We start from the raw sequence: 15495 nt of genomic DNA, 5'->3' as shown, positions 1-15495 counted from the left end.
AAGGGATGAGGCCGAGATCGTGCCTGATATCCCCCAGTCCTTAGGTCTTAAACAAAGAAACTTTTTCGAAGTTGCCGTAATAAAATTCAATACTGAAGAAGATGGCCTAATTGACTCACCTGATATTTCCTTTGTTGCAAAACTAATGACCTCGCATTGTCAATAAAAAGAAAAACTGAATAGAAGTCTTGCGTTGAAAAGAACGACAAGCAGCCAATGACAGTATAACAGTTGGCGACCAACCCAAAAGCTTTATCTTGAAATTAAGGTTACGGCAGCCAATTTCAATATCATAGTGGGTGAGTGACTCAAAAGTAAGCATTAAAATTTGTGGATACAAACAATTCCATACCGCTCATCATTTATAACACTGTTAGTACAATTATGAGCAGTGAAGCTATTTCACAGAGACTAGACTAATTCCAAATTCCGTCTATTGGAGGGTTTAGGTTGAGCAGAGGGAACATCATGGGGATTCTCATCGCTTTAATTTCATGCCTGCTGCTTTTCACAAATCACCACCGGCTCCCCTATTCAGCTGTGGCAGCGCATAATTTGGGTGAGTTGGGTATATTTTCTATCAAAATCTTTGTGTTTTATGACTTTTGGATGCTTACCAAAATTTCAATCTTTTTAGCTGTGTTGTATTACATTAATTGGGGATGTTTTATGATCGGTGTTTGCAGAGTACCCATTTCCTTTCATGACATTCGATGCTAAAAAGGCGGCCGCAAGAACATATGATTACATTGTTGTTGGCGGAGGAACAGCAGGGTGTCCTCTGGCTGCAACTCTCTCACAGCATTACTCTGTTCTGCTCTTGGAAAGGGGAGATTCTCCATATGGAAATCCAGACACTGCAGACATAAAGGGTGTTTTCAAGGTTCTTGGAGATCCCAAAGATTTACCTTACGTTATGCAGGGATTTGAGTCAGAGGACGGAGTACAGTTTGTAAGGGGAAGAGTTCTCGGAGGTGGAACCGCCATTAATGCTGGTTTTTACAGCAGGGCGAGCTCTGAATTCATCAGAAAGATGGAGTGGGATGAGAAACTTGTGAATGAATCGTATGAATGGGTGGAGAAATTGATGGCATTCAAACCGGATAAGCTTTTCCGTTGGAATTCTGCATTCAAGAATGCATTTTTAGAAGTTGGAGTTGTTCCTGATAATGGGTATACTCTGGATCATTTGGAAGGCACAAAGTTTAGCGCTTCAACCATTGACAACAAGGGAAAGAGACATACAGCCGCGGATCTTCTGCAGTATGCAAATCCAGATAACATTGTGGTTCTTCTGAATGCTACAGCCACAAGAATCCTATTTGATTCCTCATCAGGTACGCTTTCTTTTCCCATGCTCCGAAATCTTTTGATAATTGGGTTCCTATTTTGGTAATTTTGAGCGGCATTTTGTTGTCTTTTTATATTTTTCGGCCCATTATCTTGACATCAATAGAAGGCCACATGCTGATCAGAATAAGCCCTTTCCTAGGTCTGGTTTGGTTAGGTATCATGACAAGTTTAGTCCGCTGGCTCCCACTGTCATATCTGTTAACTGGGATTGATGTCAAAAGCTGCTCTACTGGTCATTTTGTCTGCAGCTTTACTTTTTCTTCATTTGAAATATTGAAAATATATTATTCTAAATTCATAACTTACTTCAGAACTCTAAATTATTATAAATGTATAATAATCAAAATAGAAACAATTTTTTTATAGAAATTTAGACTATCATACAGTTTTACAAATTTTTACCGTGTAGTCAAAATGTGCTAAAACAATCAATACAACTATCAAATTTCAGATACCTATATCGTGTTTAAGATGGTTAGTTATTTCTGATTTTTTATATATTGGTTAATCAAAGTTTTTCGCTGTCAAATTGATTTTTATAGATTAAATGGTAAATTAATCATTTATTATTGGTAATTTAAAATTATTTTAATACTTACTTTGCACCAAAATAACAATAATGGTTCAAAAATATTTAGAAATAAATAAGTAGAATAGTGTAGACAAAATTGTACTTCTAAATTTATTCCCTAAGCTATATATTTTTGAGTCAAAAATTTAAATTAATGGCTTTTTAGAAAATATTTTTTTAAACTAATATTCTTTTATCAAAAATATATTTAAGATAATAACTAAAATATAATTATGTGTTTTATATTTAATAATAAATAACAAACTCGTACAATATGTTCCTAAAATTATATATATTTAATGATGCATATAATATAATATTTGTAACCATAAGAAACAAAATTGAGGAGACGAAAAATATGTAATTTTTACATCAAAAATAAATTCTTATGATAGAAGTATGAGGATGAAATACTTAAATGTCTTTAATACGGCAAGAGACTTTATATACATTCTCAAACTTATACAAATGTTTAATAATATTCATATTATTGAATATTATTTTATTTTATATTTACAAATGATATTAATTATAGTATATTTATGTCTGGGAGTAATTAATTATCATTATTTACATATAAATGAATGACATCAATAAACATATTTATTTTCATATAAAATAATTTCAATTTCTTAAATCTAACAAAATAACATAAATTTAAGAAAATATTGTAATGTGGAGACATATTACACTTACACTAATAGATTAGGAAAACAATTTTATTATCTCTCACACATAAAAAGTACAATTCAAAAAGTTTTTATAGTGACTATATTAAACTCTTTTACTTGATTTGACATTATTAAATAGTTGTTGTCATACTTTATAGTATGGTATTATAATCATGCTCTTTATCCTCTTTACACCCTTTCTAAATTATGGTGAGTTGATCATGTGACAATTTCCCCTTTCTATCAAATATTTTTCTTTTTATATTATTCAAAAAGTTGTTGTACTATTGAGAAAGACTTCTTGTAATGAGTTTGACATTTATATAATTATTTAAAAAAATTGTACAAGGTGAGCATATGATTTTTGTCTCTACTATCACAAGTTTTTAAATTATTATTATTTCAAAAAAAAATTGGGGGTTATTTGATAGAAGGACCTCTTTCACTATGTTTGACATATAGCTAACCAAGCTTGGAATTTGACAACCATAGGTAAATGCCTTGAATTTTCTGTTTAAGAAAAAAAATTGCTAGCCATATTTGCACAAGGAGTATTGGAGCCAGGGAGCTATGGTTGAAGGATGGTGATAAGAACATGAAATTCTTTAATGCCTCAACACAATTTTAACTGTTTGCAAGTACAATATTATCCATTAGGGATGCAAAGTTAGACAACAAAATTTTAGGCTTGGATGATATTCATTCTGAGTGGGTTAAATACATTAAGAATTCGTTGGATGCTCATGTAGCTAAGTTGCCTTCACAACAAAAAGAAGATGAACTTCTTAGCAACATTCCAAGATTGGTTTCAAGCCAAGAAAATTCTAGATTGATGGCTCATTTCACTATGTCTTAATTACATATAATAGTTTTTTCTCTTCCACTTGATAAAGCTCCAGGTCTGGATGGATTTTTTGTTATGGTTTACCAAAAGTGTTGGGATGTTCTTTGTTGGGATTTGTTGGTTGCAATAGAAGAGTCAAAGAAAAATAAATCAATGTTGAGAAGCTTCAACACTCCAAATATTTCTCCCATTCCTAAGGTCAAAGAGCCTAAAACATTTGCAGAATTTTGTTCCTTCTCTCTTTGCAACACAATTTATTAATTTTTTTGTAAAGCCATTTACCTTTGATTGAAATATTTAATTCATAATATAATCTATAAAGAGAAAGGTGGTTTTGTGCTAGGTAGGGAGACAATGAAGGGTGCTTTGGTTGCACACGAAGTCTTAAATTCCATCAAAACACGTAATTCCTTGAACTTTGTCATTAAGTTAGATATGATGAAAGCCTATGATAGAGTTTGTTGAGATTTTTCGTTACGAGTGCTTGCTAAGTTTGGATTCTTGCCTAGTTGGTGTAAGTGGGTTAAAGCATATATCACCGGGGCATGGTTCTTAATCATTATTAGTGGAGTTCCAACTAGCTTCTTTAAATCTTCTCAAGGTATTAGGCAAGGCAATTAATCTTTGATTCTTTTTATCCTTTTGGTTGAAGCTCTCAGTAGGAATATCAAATTTTAGCATGAACAAGGGTTATGGCAAGGTGCTCTAATCATGGGAACTGATGTATCAGCTACGCATTCATTATTTTTGGATGACACATTACTTTTTGGTTTGGCTTCAATTCAGGAAGCTAGATAGATTCAAAAGACTCTTAAACTATATTCTTCATCATTGGACCAAAAGATCAATCAATGAAAATCCAAGATCTATTTCTTCAATATAAAACCTGTGTTATCCAATCAAATTGTGAACAATTTAGGCTTTTTCGTGGAGAAAATCCCATCTATATACTCGGATATTGCATTTCTCGAGGGCTCTAATAAGCCTTCATACTGGACCTCTATTGTAGACAGGATTAAAATTCACATCTCTACATGGAAAGCAAGATGACTTTCACCATTAGGTAGGATTCTATTAATCAAAACAGTGTTGATAACAATTCCCTACTACTATTTAGTTGTTCTTAAAGAACCTATTTCAGAGATTAATTAGATTGAAAAATTGACCAGGGACTTTCTTTGGAAAGGTAATTTGTCTCAGGAGAATAAGTTCCCACTTGTTTCTTTAATAGAGATGGCTCATTCAAAATTCAAGTGAGCGGTAGGTTTAATGTGTTTGGTGGGAAACTAGTTTGGCTTATGCATGAAAAATGTTATAGAAAATGGTGCACTATCATGCAAAAGAAATATTTGGATAATGATGATCCTGTGCACATTTTTAGAATGCTAGATCCACCTATAGGGTTAGGTATTTAGAATTTCATGATGTCATCTTGAGTAGCAATATACAATTATATCACGTGGGAAGTTCATAATGGTGTGAGAGTCTCTTTTTGGATAGATTCTTTGTCAATTATGCCTCCCATAGAAAATTCTCGTAATCTTATTAACACAAGGGTGATTACTACAAAATATCAAGGCAGCAAATTAGTCAATTATGTTGATGCTATTGAATTATTCTCAAGGAAAGTTCTATGGACCCCGATCCAATGGGCTTGCCTCTTGACTCTCAACAAAGTTCTTTATTGAATTTTTTATGAGAGGGTCATTTTTTTTTCCTGTAATGAAGATGTTATTAGGTGTCCCCCCTCACATGAAGACAAGTACTCTGTCAAAGAATATTATAAGTCTTTTCAGAGTATGGATGAGATGTGACCTTCACATTGGGCCTACACGGTTTTTTGGAATAATGTAGTGCTTCCCAAGGCTAGTTGTTTTGCATGGCTCACCTTAAAAATGATTTTGACAAGTGATAAACTCTTAAGGCTTTGGATTGCTCAACCTTTTAACTGTGTTTTGTGTGATGTTTCGATTAAAACGGTTGACCATCTCTTACTTCAATGCCCTCTTGCACAACAATGTTGGTTACATGTTCTTAACAAACTTAACTTTTTTACACCTCTTCCAAATAACATATAGGATCTATTTCAGTCTTGGCCACTCCTTTATTCTAGCTCATTGTTTCATTACATTTGGAAATGTGCTCCATCAATAGTAGATTCGATTGTTTGGTGGTAGAAGAATAAAAAAATCTTTCATCACGAGTTCTTACATGTAAGCAAAGTTCAAGACCATATTGAGAAGTCTAACTCAGAGATTGTGAATTCCTTACTATCTACAGTAAGGTTTAATCATTTTTTCTCAGCTTGGGATGGAAGTTTTATTAGAGAATGGAAAGACATTCATATTTCAGTGGTTCCATTCCTAAGGAAAATTCAAAAGAGATTGTGGATAGGGCTTTGATCAAATGACTTCCTCCATCTAAAGGCTTTGTCAAGATCAATTTTGATGGCTCTTCTTTGGATAACCCAAGAATTTTAGGTACAGGAATTTGTATGAGAGACTACTTAGGAAAAGTCTTGGCGGTTAAAGCTAGTCCTATTCCAACAGGGACAAATAAGGTTACTAAGGAAAATGCTCTCTTTGATGGTTTGATAGTGGCAAAGAAGGTGAGATTAACAAAAGTTCACATTGAGGGTGATTCAATGGTGTTTATCAATTCATGTATTTCAATATCCTCTATCAATTGGAAAATTTCATACATTTTAAATCATATTGGGCAATTGTTGGATTCACTCCAAGGCTATCATGTTTCCCACATACTCAAGGAAGTCAATAAGGTAGCAGACAGTTTGGCTAAGTTTGGGTGTGATGGCCAACATCTTGAATTTTTTGTTCCAATAGTTAGTTCTACTTTGACTAACCAATCGGTTTTGTTATCAACATTTCCAAAATGATCAGAGATTGTTGATAATGAGTCTCTTAAGTGTGTTAGCTGATATCATTGGATGGAGACAACTCTCATCCTCTTCATTCATATAATGTAATTGAATAATGAAGTAGGGCTTTCTTGCTAGTTCTTTCCCTATGGAATTCTTGAACTAGTTTATTAATAAATAATATTTTGTGGCTCTGCCCACTTTTGCTTCAAAAAAAGGAAAATAAAATAAAAATCCTTAAAAACCTATATTAAATATTGACAATTTAATAATAACTTTTATTTCCATATTGGCGGTTTTCTATAAACTTAGTTTATCAATTCATACGGTCTAACTAGTTTTTATATAGCTCAAAAGTGCAAAGATGACCACTACGATCATCGAATCCTAGGTCCTTGACTAGTTATTTACAAGAGTTTGTTGTCAAATTTGAAAATACCAATTCATTAGTGAGTTCTATTTTTAGTGGTGGTTGAGTTTATTTATTGAAAAACTACACTTCTTATCAATTATGAACTCAACACATAAAATATATATTTAAAAATAATTTGATTATTCATTAATTAATATATAATTATTTAGTTAATTTATTTGTATAAAACTAAACTACTATTTGAATATATGTTTTAATGAGGAATTATAATTAAGGTTTTATTAATTTTGAATTTGGATTTTTGTTTAAAAAAGAAGGAAACATGATATACCTGTTTCTTATCACATCCTAAATTGTTTCTATTAATATATTATAATCTATACATTGTTCCATTCTAAATTAAAAATATTTACATATTTACTTTTTCTCTAAATACTACAACAATAATGTTTTATTATTAGTCATTGCACTTTCGCTTATTATGCTATTTTTGTTTTGGTACATTGTGATAGGCCAACGCTGGACCAAATAATAAGAAGAATTAATGATTTTATGATGAAGTTCGGCTAGTCTATCCATGTCAATCCGAGAGTGTAAGCTTGCGAAAGATGTTCGAGCAATATGCTATCAAGGGATGGTAGTTGTGAAATGAGGGATTATGAATGTAGCTACAACACATGGAATTGAATCTATGGAAAAACTAAAGAAATCCCAGCAACAGGTGTTGGACTTATGATATATTTGTCATTAGTAAAAACACTTATTCGGTTCTGAATGCTTACCGAGCTCATCACTTAGTCTATAGTAGATACCAAGCATTCAGTGGTTACCTTATAAGTTCAACAGGTAAACAGTTCTCACCGAGCATTCCAGAGGTTATCGAGTGAATGGGCAGTTCAACAGTGTTCATCGAGCAAAGCAAGGTAAATGAAGAACTCAGTGTTCACCAAGCAAAGCAAGGTAAATGAAGAACTCAGTGTTCACCAAGAAAAGCAAGGTAAATGAAAAACTCAGTGTTCACCGAGCAAAGCAAGGTAAATGAAGAACTCAGTGTTCACCGAGAAAAGCAAGGTAAATGAAGAACTCAGTGTTCACCGAGAAAAGCAAGGTAAATGAAGAACTCAGTGTTCATCGAGCAAACCAAGGTAAATGAAGAACTCAGTGTTCACCGAGCAAAGCAAGGTAAATAAAGAACTCAGTGTTCATTGAGCATAGGAAGGTAAATGAAGGACTCAGTATTCACCGAGCACAGCAAGGTAAACAAAGAAGTTAGCTTTTATCGAGTGACACTATATCTACCGAGTCACCAATGGTTACCGAGTCTCAAGCAGTATTGTGTGGCTAGTATGAACCGAGCCTCTACTTCTACTAAGTGCATGACGATGCCAAGTAATATAGTAGATGCCGAGTATCAGAAGGTCACCAAGTCAGCTTGAGGAACTTGAGTTTTCTACTATTTGGCCGACTCAGTAATGTTTTGTTCACTTATGTTTTAGCCGACCTTGTAGTTGTAAATATTGGAATGGTATATATGAAATGTATGATATCATTTGTAGTATGGTATGATGTGTAGAAATAAGAGTAATATTTGCATATGAAGAAGGTATTGATATATTTTGAGAAAAATTGAAAGCGAATCAGTAGCAGAATAAAAGGGAATACAACAAGGTCAACATAGGAGCAGAAAAGCTATACCTATCACATCAAGGGATCAATGCAACAAGGATCTTATCAGCAAACAGTTGTAGGCAGATCTACTACTTCATCTTAACAGGTGAATCAGTTCATAAATCCTTTAACTGGGTGGACCTAACAGTCTTTTTGTAAATCTCCTAACAGAGTGCATACTTCACTGAATGTTTGTAAATCCTTTAACAGGGTGGATCTAGCAGTCCTACTTGCTCCTAACAAGGCAGATCACTAGAAGTGATCATTGTAAGCCTTAACAGGCCAACTTTATACTGCAGTATTGAAGTTTTGTGGGTATCATCCCCACCCCAGTTTTACTTTCTATTTGGAAGGTTTCTGGGTCACCAAATCTCTGTGTACATGTGCAATGAATGTTTGTTTCTTCAGTTATGCAATAGTTTAGATGAATGAATGGTGAATGGTTAATATGCTGAATAGGATAAAAGTTTTATAAGTTACTGATTCAGCCCTCCCCTCTTAGTAACCTACCTTATCCTGAATATTTCCAACAACAGGAACTGTCACTTCCTGTGACAAGAACTCAATTGAAACCTACTAAAAACATCAGGAATCAAAACGTCTTTCTACTAGCAATAACAATATAATTTTTTCTATTCACTGAATCAAAACTATGATAAACCATTAGTATTATAAGAAAATAGTAATCATATTATATTAATGCAAATCAAATTACAAACTGCTACAGAAACAACATGCATATCATATTAATATGAATCAGATTACTAACTAATATAGAAACAATAATCAAATCAATTACTAGTTCAAACAAAACTTGATATTAATCAAATACAAACATACCACACTGAAATAAACACTAGAAAACACACCAGACGTTCCAAGAAGTGGGCCCCCTCCTCAATCCATCAAGTGGTGAAATAGAAAATGTTGAGCACAAGGTTGATCAACACAATATACAGTCTTTTTATTTCTCAAAAGAATAGTACAAAATTAATACATATGATGCCTTTGATTATGACTTACGCTATTTATATATACACATCTTACAATACAAAATAGGAATAGCTTATAATAGATAGAATAATAGCTATCGTACAACCTTATTTACAGGCTATAAGTAGTTGCAAATATAGATTATTTATGCCAAACGGGTTTGTTTTGTTTTGGCCCATGGCTAACAAACTATAATACAATAGTTTGTACAATCTTGGAAACAAAACATAGTTATAATAGAAAGCAAAAATAGGAAGAAACTGAGCAATGGGTTTCTGCCCATGTGAGACTTGCAAATCATCCTTTATACCAATCACGCAGGTTGTTTCGGAACACAACCAACATTTGCATCTTCTACCGTGAACTCCACATAATATGGTTTGAGTAGAAAGATGTATATTTTGCTGTCAACATGTGTATTGGGAGCTTGCGGTATGAAATTGCATACATTAATAGACGTTTCTATGTTTGGCTGGAGGCTAGCAACTTGTGCAAATAGAAACCACAATTGAGATATACGGTGGTTTTTCTATTTTGTATAAAGGGCAGATTTGGGCATGAAATGGTTTGGGCATTCTTTAGTATACAACAAAATCGACTCACCTCCTTTATTTAGATATAAAAGGAGTTATAAAACTTTGTGAAGATTCTAGCTCCCTTAAATGCCACGAGTAAGGCTGTGAATAGATTTCTTTGCCATTAAATTGCTTCTTTATCCAAAGTGCAACATGGAGAGGTTGTAAAATAGGCGATAGGAACATCTACACTCATCAATATGCTATAATTATAATATTTAATAAAAGAAATCAATAATGCATTTTCCATATTTTAATCCCAAAATCTCATTAAATACTACTTATAAATTTTAAACCATATGCAACGTAAAAATGGTAATAATGAGATGGAATGGAGTGGAAATGGAATAGGAAAGTACATAAAACAAATTAAAATATGGAATTAAATAGGCTATAATTGGCTCTCATCATTCCCTCCAACTTAGCTTATTGCACGTCCTCGTGCAATCATTATGATCATGAGGTCTTTAGTTTTAACTGGAAGCACTTTAAGTTTATAGATTTGGCTTTGTATCCACCTTGAACCATGATAACTCATAAACACAAATCCCTTTCTTTGCTTCACATGACAAGCTGTCTTATTTTTTCTTCTTTAATAGGGATATCTCGTTCAACTTTTCATAAGTTTTTTTTCGCTTTTCTTTTTCTTTTCATTTCAATTTGTTTATATCATCATGATTCAAAAGGTTATATATGGGAGAAATTTATCTCAATTTGCACAAGAGGAGTTTAAATGGGCGAAACAGGAGAGATAAGAAACAATACAAAGGCTATTGTATGATGGGTATAATGGATAGTATGATGGAATTATTAAGGGCGATAGATGGAAGATAGTAGGATGATATTCCTCCCCCCAACTGAAAGGTTGACCATCCATGAGAAACAAGGAGAGGATAGGAAGGGATGTTACATAATGATCAATATAATAAGCAATATAAATAAAGTTAAGAGATAAAATAGTGAAAAGCAAAATTGATTATTTTACCAACATGCATGTTTAGAGGGATGAAGGTTGGAAACTCAGTAACTGGCACCTTCAAAATGGATGAAGCAACAAGGAACGAAGAGAGGCATCCAGAATTGCAACACCACAAAAGATCTCTAGCGAACTGAAATCACCAGGGGGTATACCACTGGAAGGAACCAAAAATTGGGACAAAGACTGCAAGTGTAGGAGCTACTATCATCAAACTGAAGTAGTGTAGAACAAACAATGAGTAGCACATTCTGTGAAAACATCTCAACTGAACAGGTAGATGATAGGTGATCAAAGTGTCGATGATCATACGAAAGAAGAAATTCAAGAGGGAATGACAGGAGGTCCCAAGAGCTAAAAAAAACACAAAATCCATTGAGTGTTCCTAAAAATAATGATTAGCAGAAAGACCAAGAACACCAATTATTGCATTGTTTTTTTTTTTGCTTCTTTTTCACTTTTAAATTTTTTTTTTTTCATGTTTTCATTTTTTTGTTTTTTGTCTCTCTCTTTTTTTTGTTTTGTTTTGTTTTTTCATTTTTTCAATTTTTGATAACAACAAGTGACCGTTGGTAAGCTAGTTTTCAGCCACTCATCGCTTAATCATGCTGTAAAAACAATTTTCACCACTAAGAATTTATTTTGCAGTTAACATCTATAGGAAACTGATTTTCAGATATTAACTGGCCAACAACGCCTGAAGTTTTTCATTGTTGGATCTTTTATTGCTTTTTTTTTCTTTTCTTTTTTGTATTTTTTCATTTTTTTCATTCTTTTCAATTTTTCAATAACTGCATAGAATGACCAAAGAAATGAAATCCTGACATGGATGATGAAAAATGATACCATCCAAAGTTTTGAGTTTTGTCCATGACCTCACATAAGGTACTGTTGAAACTTGATTGCATAATGAAATTGGAATGATGACTACGAATAATCTCCACAAATTTGGGAATACTGAAAGACTTCACAAATCAACCTTGATCCATGTATCTCACAACACTGAATCTGAAATCTGCTTGGAGAACTTTGCAACATACTAGCACACTTGGATGAAAGAACTACACACAAGGATGATGGTACGTATATGACATAGTGCTCTGATAATGACAAAACTGGATCACCTAGCATGAAGTTGTGCTACATATCCAATCCTTGTAAAGAAGGAGAGATCCATTTCCTGAAATAAACACACCTTCATTATCAAGGACAAGGTCATGGAGAGAAATACCAATGATAATCTCCAATGTGTCCACAGAACTGCAAAGAGGAGACATGTCTCAAGGAAAGAGTGTGATGATTTGCAATGTCTTCAAAGCCTTTCTGGATGTGTAGTTTTAAAATTATCATGAATCTAAGAGATTAAGTTGCACATTTTCCTCCATGTGATAAATTACCAAAGAAAAGAAATCTCATCTCAAGGAAATGAACACCTTATGCCAAAATTAACATGTGATCTTGAATAGTGAAGCACAAGTGAAACTGAGATACACCAGATACCTAGCAAGCCATGTCGATCTTGAATAGTGAAGCATAACTGAAACTGAGATGCACCAGATAGTTAGCAAGCTCACACAATGCGAACAAAGCTAACATAGTGTGTTTTTCAATGCTTGTGTAGAGAAGCATCATCAATTGGTTTTGTACCTCACTAGAACAATAGACCTATAACCATATTCTCGAAACCAAGCATATAAAGTATAGTAAAGAAATTTTATCCAATTAATAACCTTACCATTAAGGGAATAATGCATTTATACAAATGGTAGGTAGAGTCATTACTATAAATAAACACTTGATAAAAAGAAAAGAATGTGATTACAATGATTATACCAATTTTAATCAACATAAGAATACATACCTTTTAGATGTCACATGGTGAAGTTTTCTAAAAAGGACCAATGAAACAATCAATGAATCTTGATTGGAAATCATCCTAGTACCACAAAATTGGAAGGATTCATCCCCCAACTTAACTTCATGCCACAAGGTCATTGGGATAACCAAAAAAATTAGGCAACCCACAGAGAGTAACACATCTTTAAAATTTTGTGAGTCTTATTGAATCAAATATTTCAATAATTCAATGAATGTACTCCCAAATTAAGTATAGGTCGTAAAAGCATAGGGAATTTGAAGTATCCAAGGAATCAATAAATGGATTTAGTACTTGTTATCATTGAATGATCATTGTAAGATAAAAGAACCAAGAATGAAGAACATGTGGATATTAATACCTTGATCCTTGTTAAATAAATGAACCAGCCTTAGTTTATTTGGTCATCTTAGGACAATCAACCATGAGGAATAACCAGCATCCAGTTTTAACATATGTTGTTTGGTCATTAATGTATAGAATCCCTTTTAATTGTTCTTAATCAATTATTGGTCCCAAATCAACAAGTATGTGAGGAATGCATATTTTAACCATAGGCCTCCAAATATCATATATATATATATATACATACATATGTATGTATGTATATATACATACATATGTATATATATGTGTATATGTATATGTGTATATATGTATATATACATATACATATATATGTATATACATATATATGTATATACATATATATGTATATATATATGTATATACATATATATGTATATACATATATATGTATATGTATATATACATATATATACATATACATATGTATATATGTATATATATACACATATATACATATATGTATATATATACACATATATACATATGTATATATACATATACACATATGTATATGTATATATACATATATATATACATATACATATGTGTATATGTATATATATATATATATATGTATATGTATATATACATATATATATATATGTATGTATATATGTGTATATGTATATGTATATATACATATATATATATGTATACATACATACATATATATGTATACATACATATATATACACACACACACACACACACACACACACACACACACACACACACACACACACACACATATATAAGTACAAAAGTAGTAGAATATAGATCTTGGAGGATGTGGTAGTATATTTGTGAAATATGGAATGTATATGGCTTAATACTACTTAGTGAATGATTAATATAAACATGCATACTCATGAGTCCATTAATTAAAATTGATGCAATTTGATGCATGGGCTCATTTGTGGGTATGTTGAATTCACTAAGTAGAAAAGAACAAAGTTGATTGTAATTTAATAAATGATATTGTTCTTCTAGTTTAAGTAAACCAAAATCACATCCCTTATATGCATCAATACATTCCAATGTTGATTTATCAATTTCAAGCAAATCATCAGATTGTATAGGGATCCTTGAAAGTATATATGTACTATTAACCACCTTGTTATGAAGCATTGTATGAGGCAACATAGTTGCCTTTGGTGGATAAGGTGGAGTGGGTAGAATATGATGTGAATGGGATAATGAATATGGTAAGAAATGTGGAGGAGATAAATTAGATGGAAATAAGTATGACGGGTGGATTAAAGATGGTAAGGATGGATATGGTGATTGTTGTGAGTATTCATGATTCATATTATGTGGGTAATTATATTTTGAAGAAATGTGTTGGCTTTGTAATGAATTAGAGTGATAATATATGTCACCAACGTAATGCATACCTTGATCTTCTTGGGTTGGTATTTGACATGGAGTACTAGGTACAAGGAAGAATTGTTCACTTTATCCTTATCATGGTCAGGATCACAAAAATCTTGTACCTCATTCACCATTTGCTTTTGATATTCCAGGCAGATGTATTGGTCATCTTTCCTGCAACAAAGAGAACAACAAGCAGTTAAAATTTCATCCTCAAAATCACATTGCTCTAAGAATTCATCAATGATTTGCTCTTATTCAAACATAGGGATAGAATTATTGCATACCTATGATAATGGAAGATCAAGAGAATTTACTTTGCATTCATTAGGTAGAGAGGGTATTAAAATATCACCTTTGATTGGCGCATTTTTCCCGCCAATTTCTTCTTTTGTTTTTAAATTTAAAAGCAGGGGTCTGGGGGCAACAACCATCAGTGGGGTCAAGGGGCAACGGCCGTTGCGGGGTTCTGGGGTAGTGCCCAAGGTGCGCTCCCTATCACAGTATAGGGCGGGGTCAAGGGGCAGTGTCCTCGACGCCAAGCACATTTTGCCTCTTGTGTTCCCTTCAAATTTTGCATTTTTGAAGCAATTTTCAACCAAAATTGATGAATTTGAACAACCTTTAAATGCATGGTTTTGAACATTTTTCTTCAAAATAGCTTATAATAACTCACAACAACTAATGCTAATATAAAATGGAATCTAATTTCTAAGACAACTAGTGAATCAAGTGTCTAATGCCTACTTGCAAACTCTAAAACAAACCTCTAAAGCAATGCATCTATATGATTTACGCAATGCAAATTAAGGTTAATTACTTAAGCAAGGCTAGCAGTTGCAAAAGCGTTCATCCTAACGCATTGTTCATAACTCAAATCAACAAACTAACATGCCTTTGACACCTTTCCCCGACAATGACGCCAAAATGATAGGCGAACACTGGGGCAAATAACAAGAAGAATTAATGATTTGATG

General features: G+C 32.7%; 1 protein-coding gene across 15 annotated transcripts in view; it reads left to right on the top strand.

Moving 5' to 3' along the window:
* The first annotated feature begins 393 nt into the window (after nt 1-393).
* The window catches only part of LOC149547286 ((R)-mandelonitrile lyase-like), a 131852-nt gene continuing 116750 nt past the window's right edge, over nt 394-15495 (top strand). For 6 of the 15 annotated variants that reach the window (XM_089791565.1, XM_089791571.1, XM_089791562.1 and 3 more), the window contains exons 1-2: nt 394-568; nt 687-1337. In XM_089791565.1, the coding sequence (XP_089647691.1) occupies nt 469-568; nt 687-1337 (751 nt within the window). In that variant the 5' untranslated portion in view covers nt 394-468. Of the gene's footprint in view, nt 569-686; nt 1338-1492; nt 1749-3087; nt 3516-15495 lie in introns of those variants that run through there. The other 9 variants (XM_089791566.1, XM_089791572.1, XM_089791563.1 and 6 more) reach the window with 5 other exon arrangements.

This window comes from Cupressus sempervirens, chromosome 7 (genome assembly GCF_028749045.1).
Source record: "Cupressus sempervirens isolate cs-2001-9-10 chromosome 7, ASM2874904v1, whole genome shotgun sequence".
NCBI lineage: Eukaryota > Viridiplantae > Streptophyta > Pinopsida > Cupressales > Cupressaceae > Cupressus > Cupressus sempervirens.
Note: the sequence above shows the minus strand (reverse complement) of the source record. Positions and strands in the feature narration are given on the sequence as shown.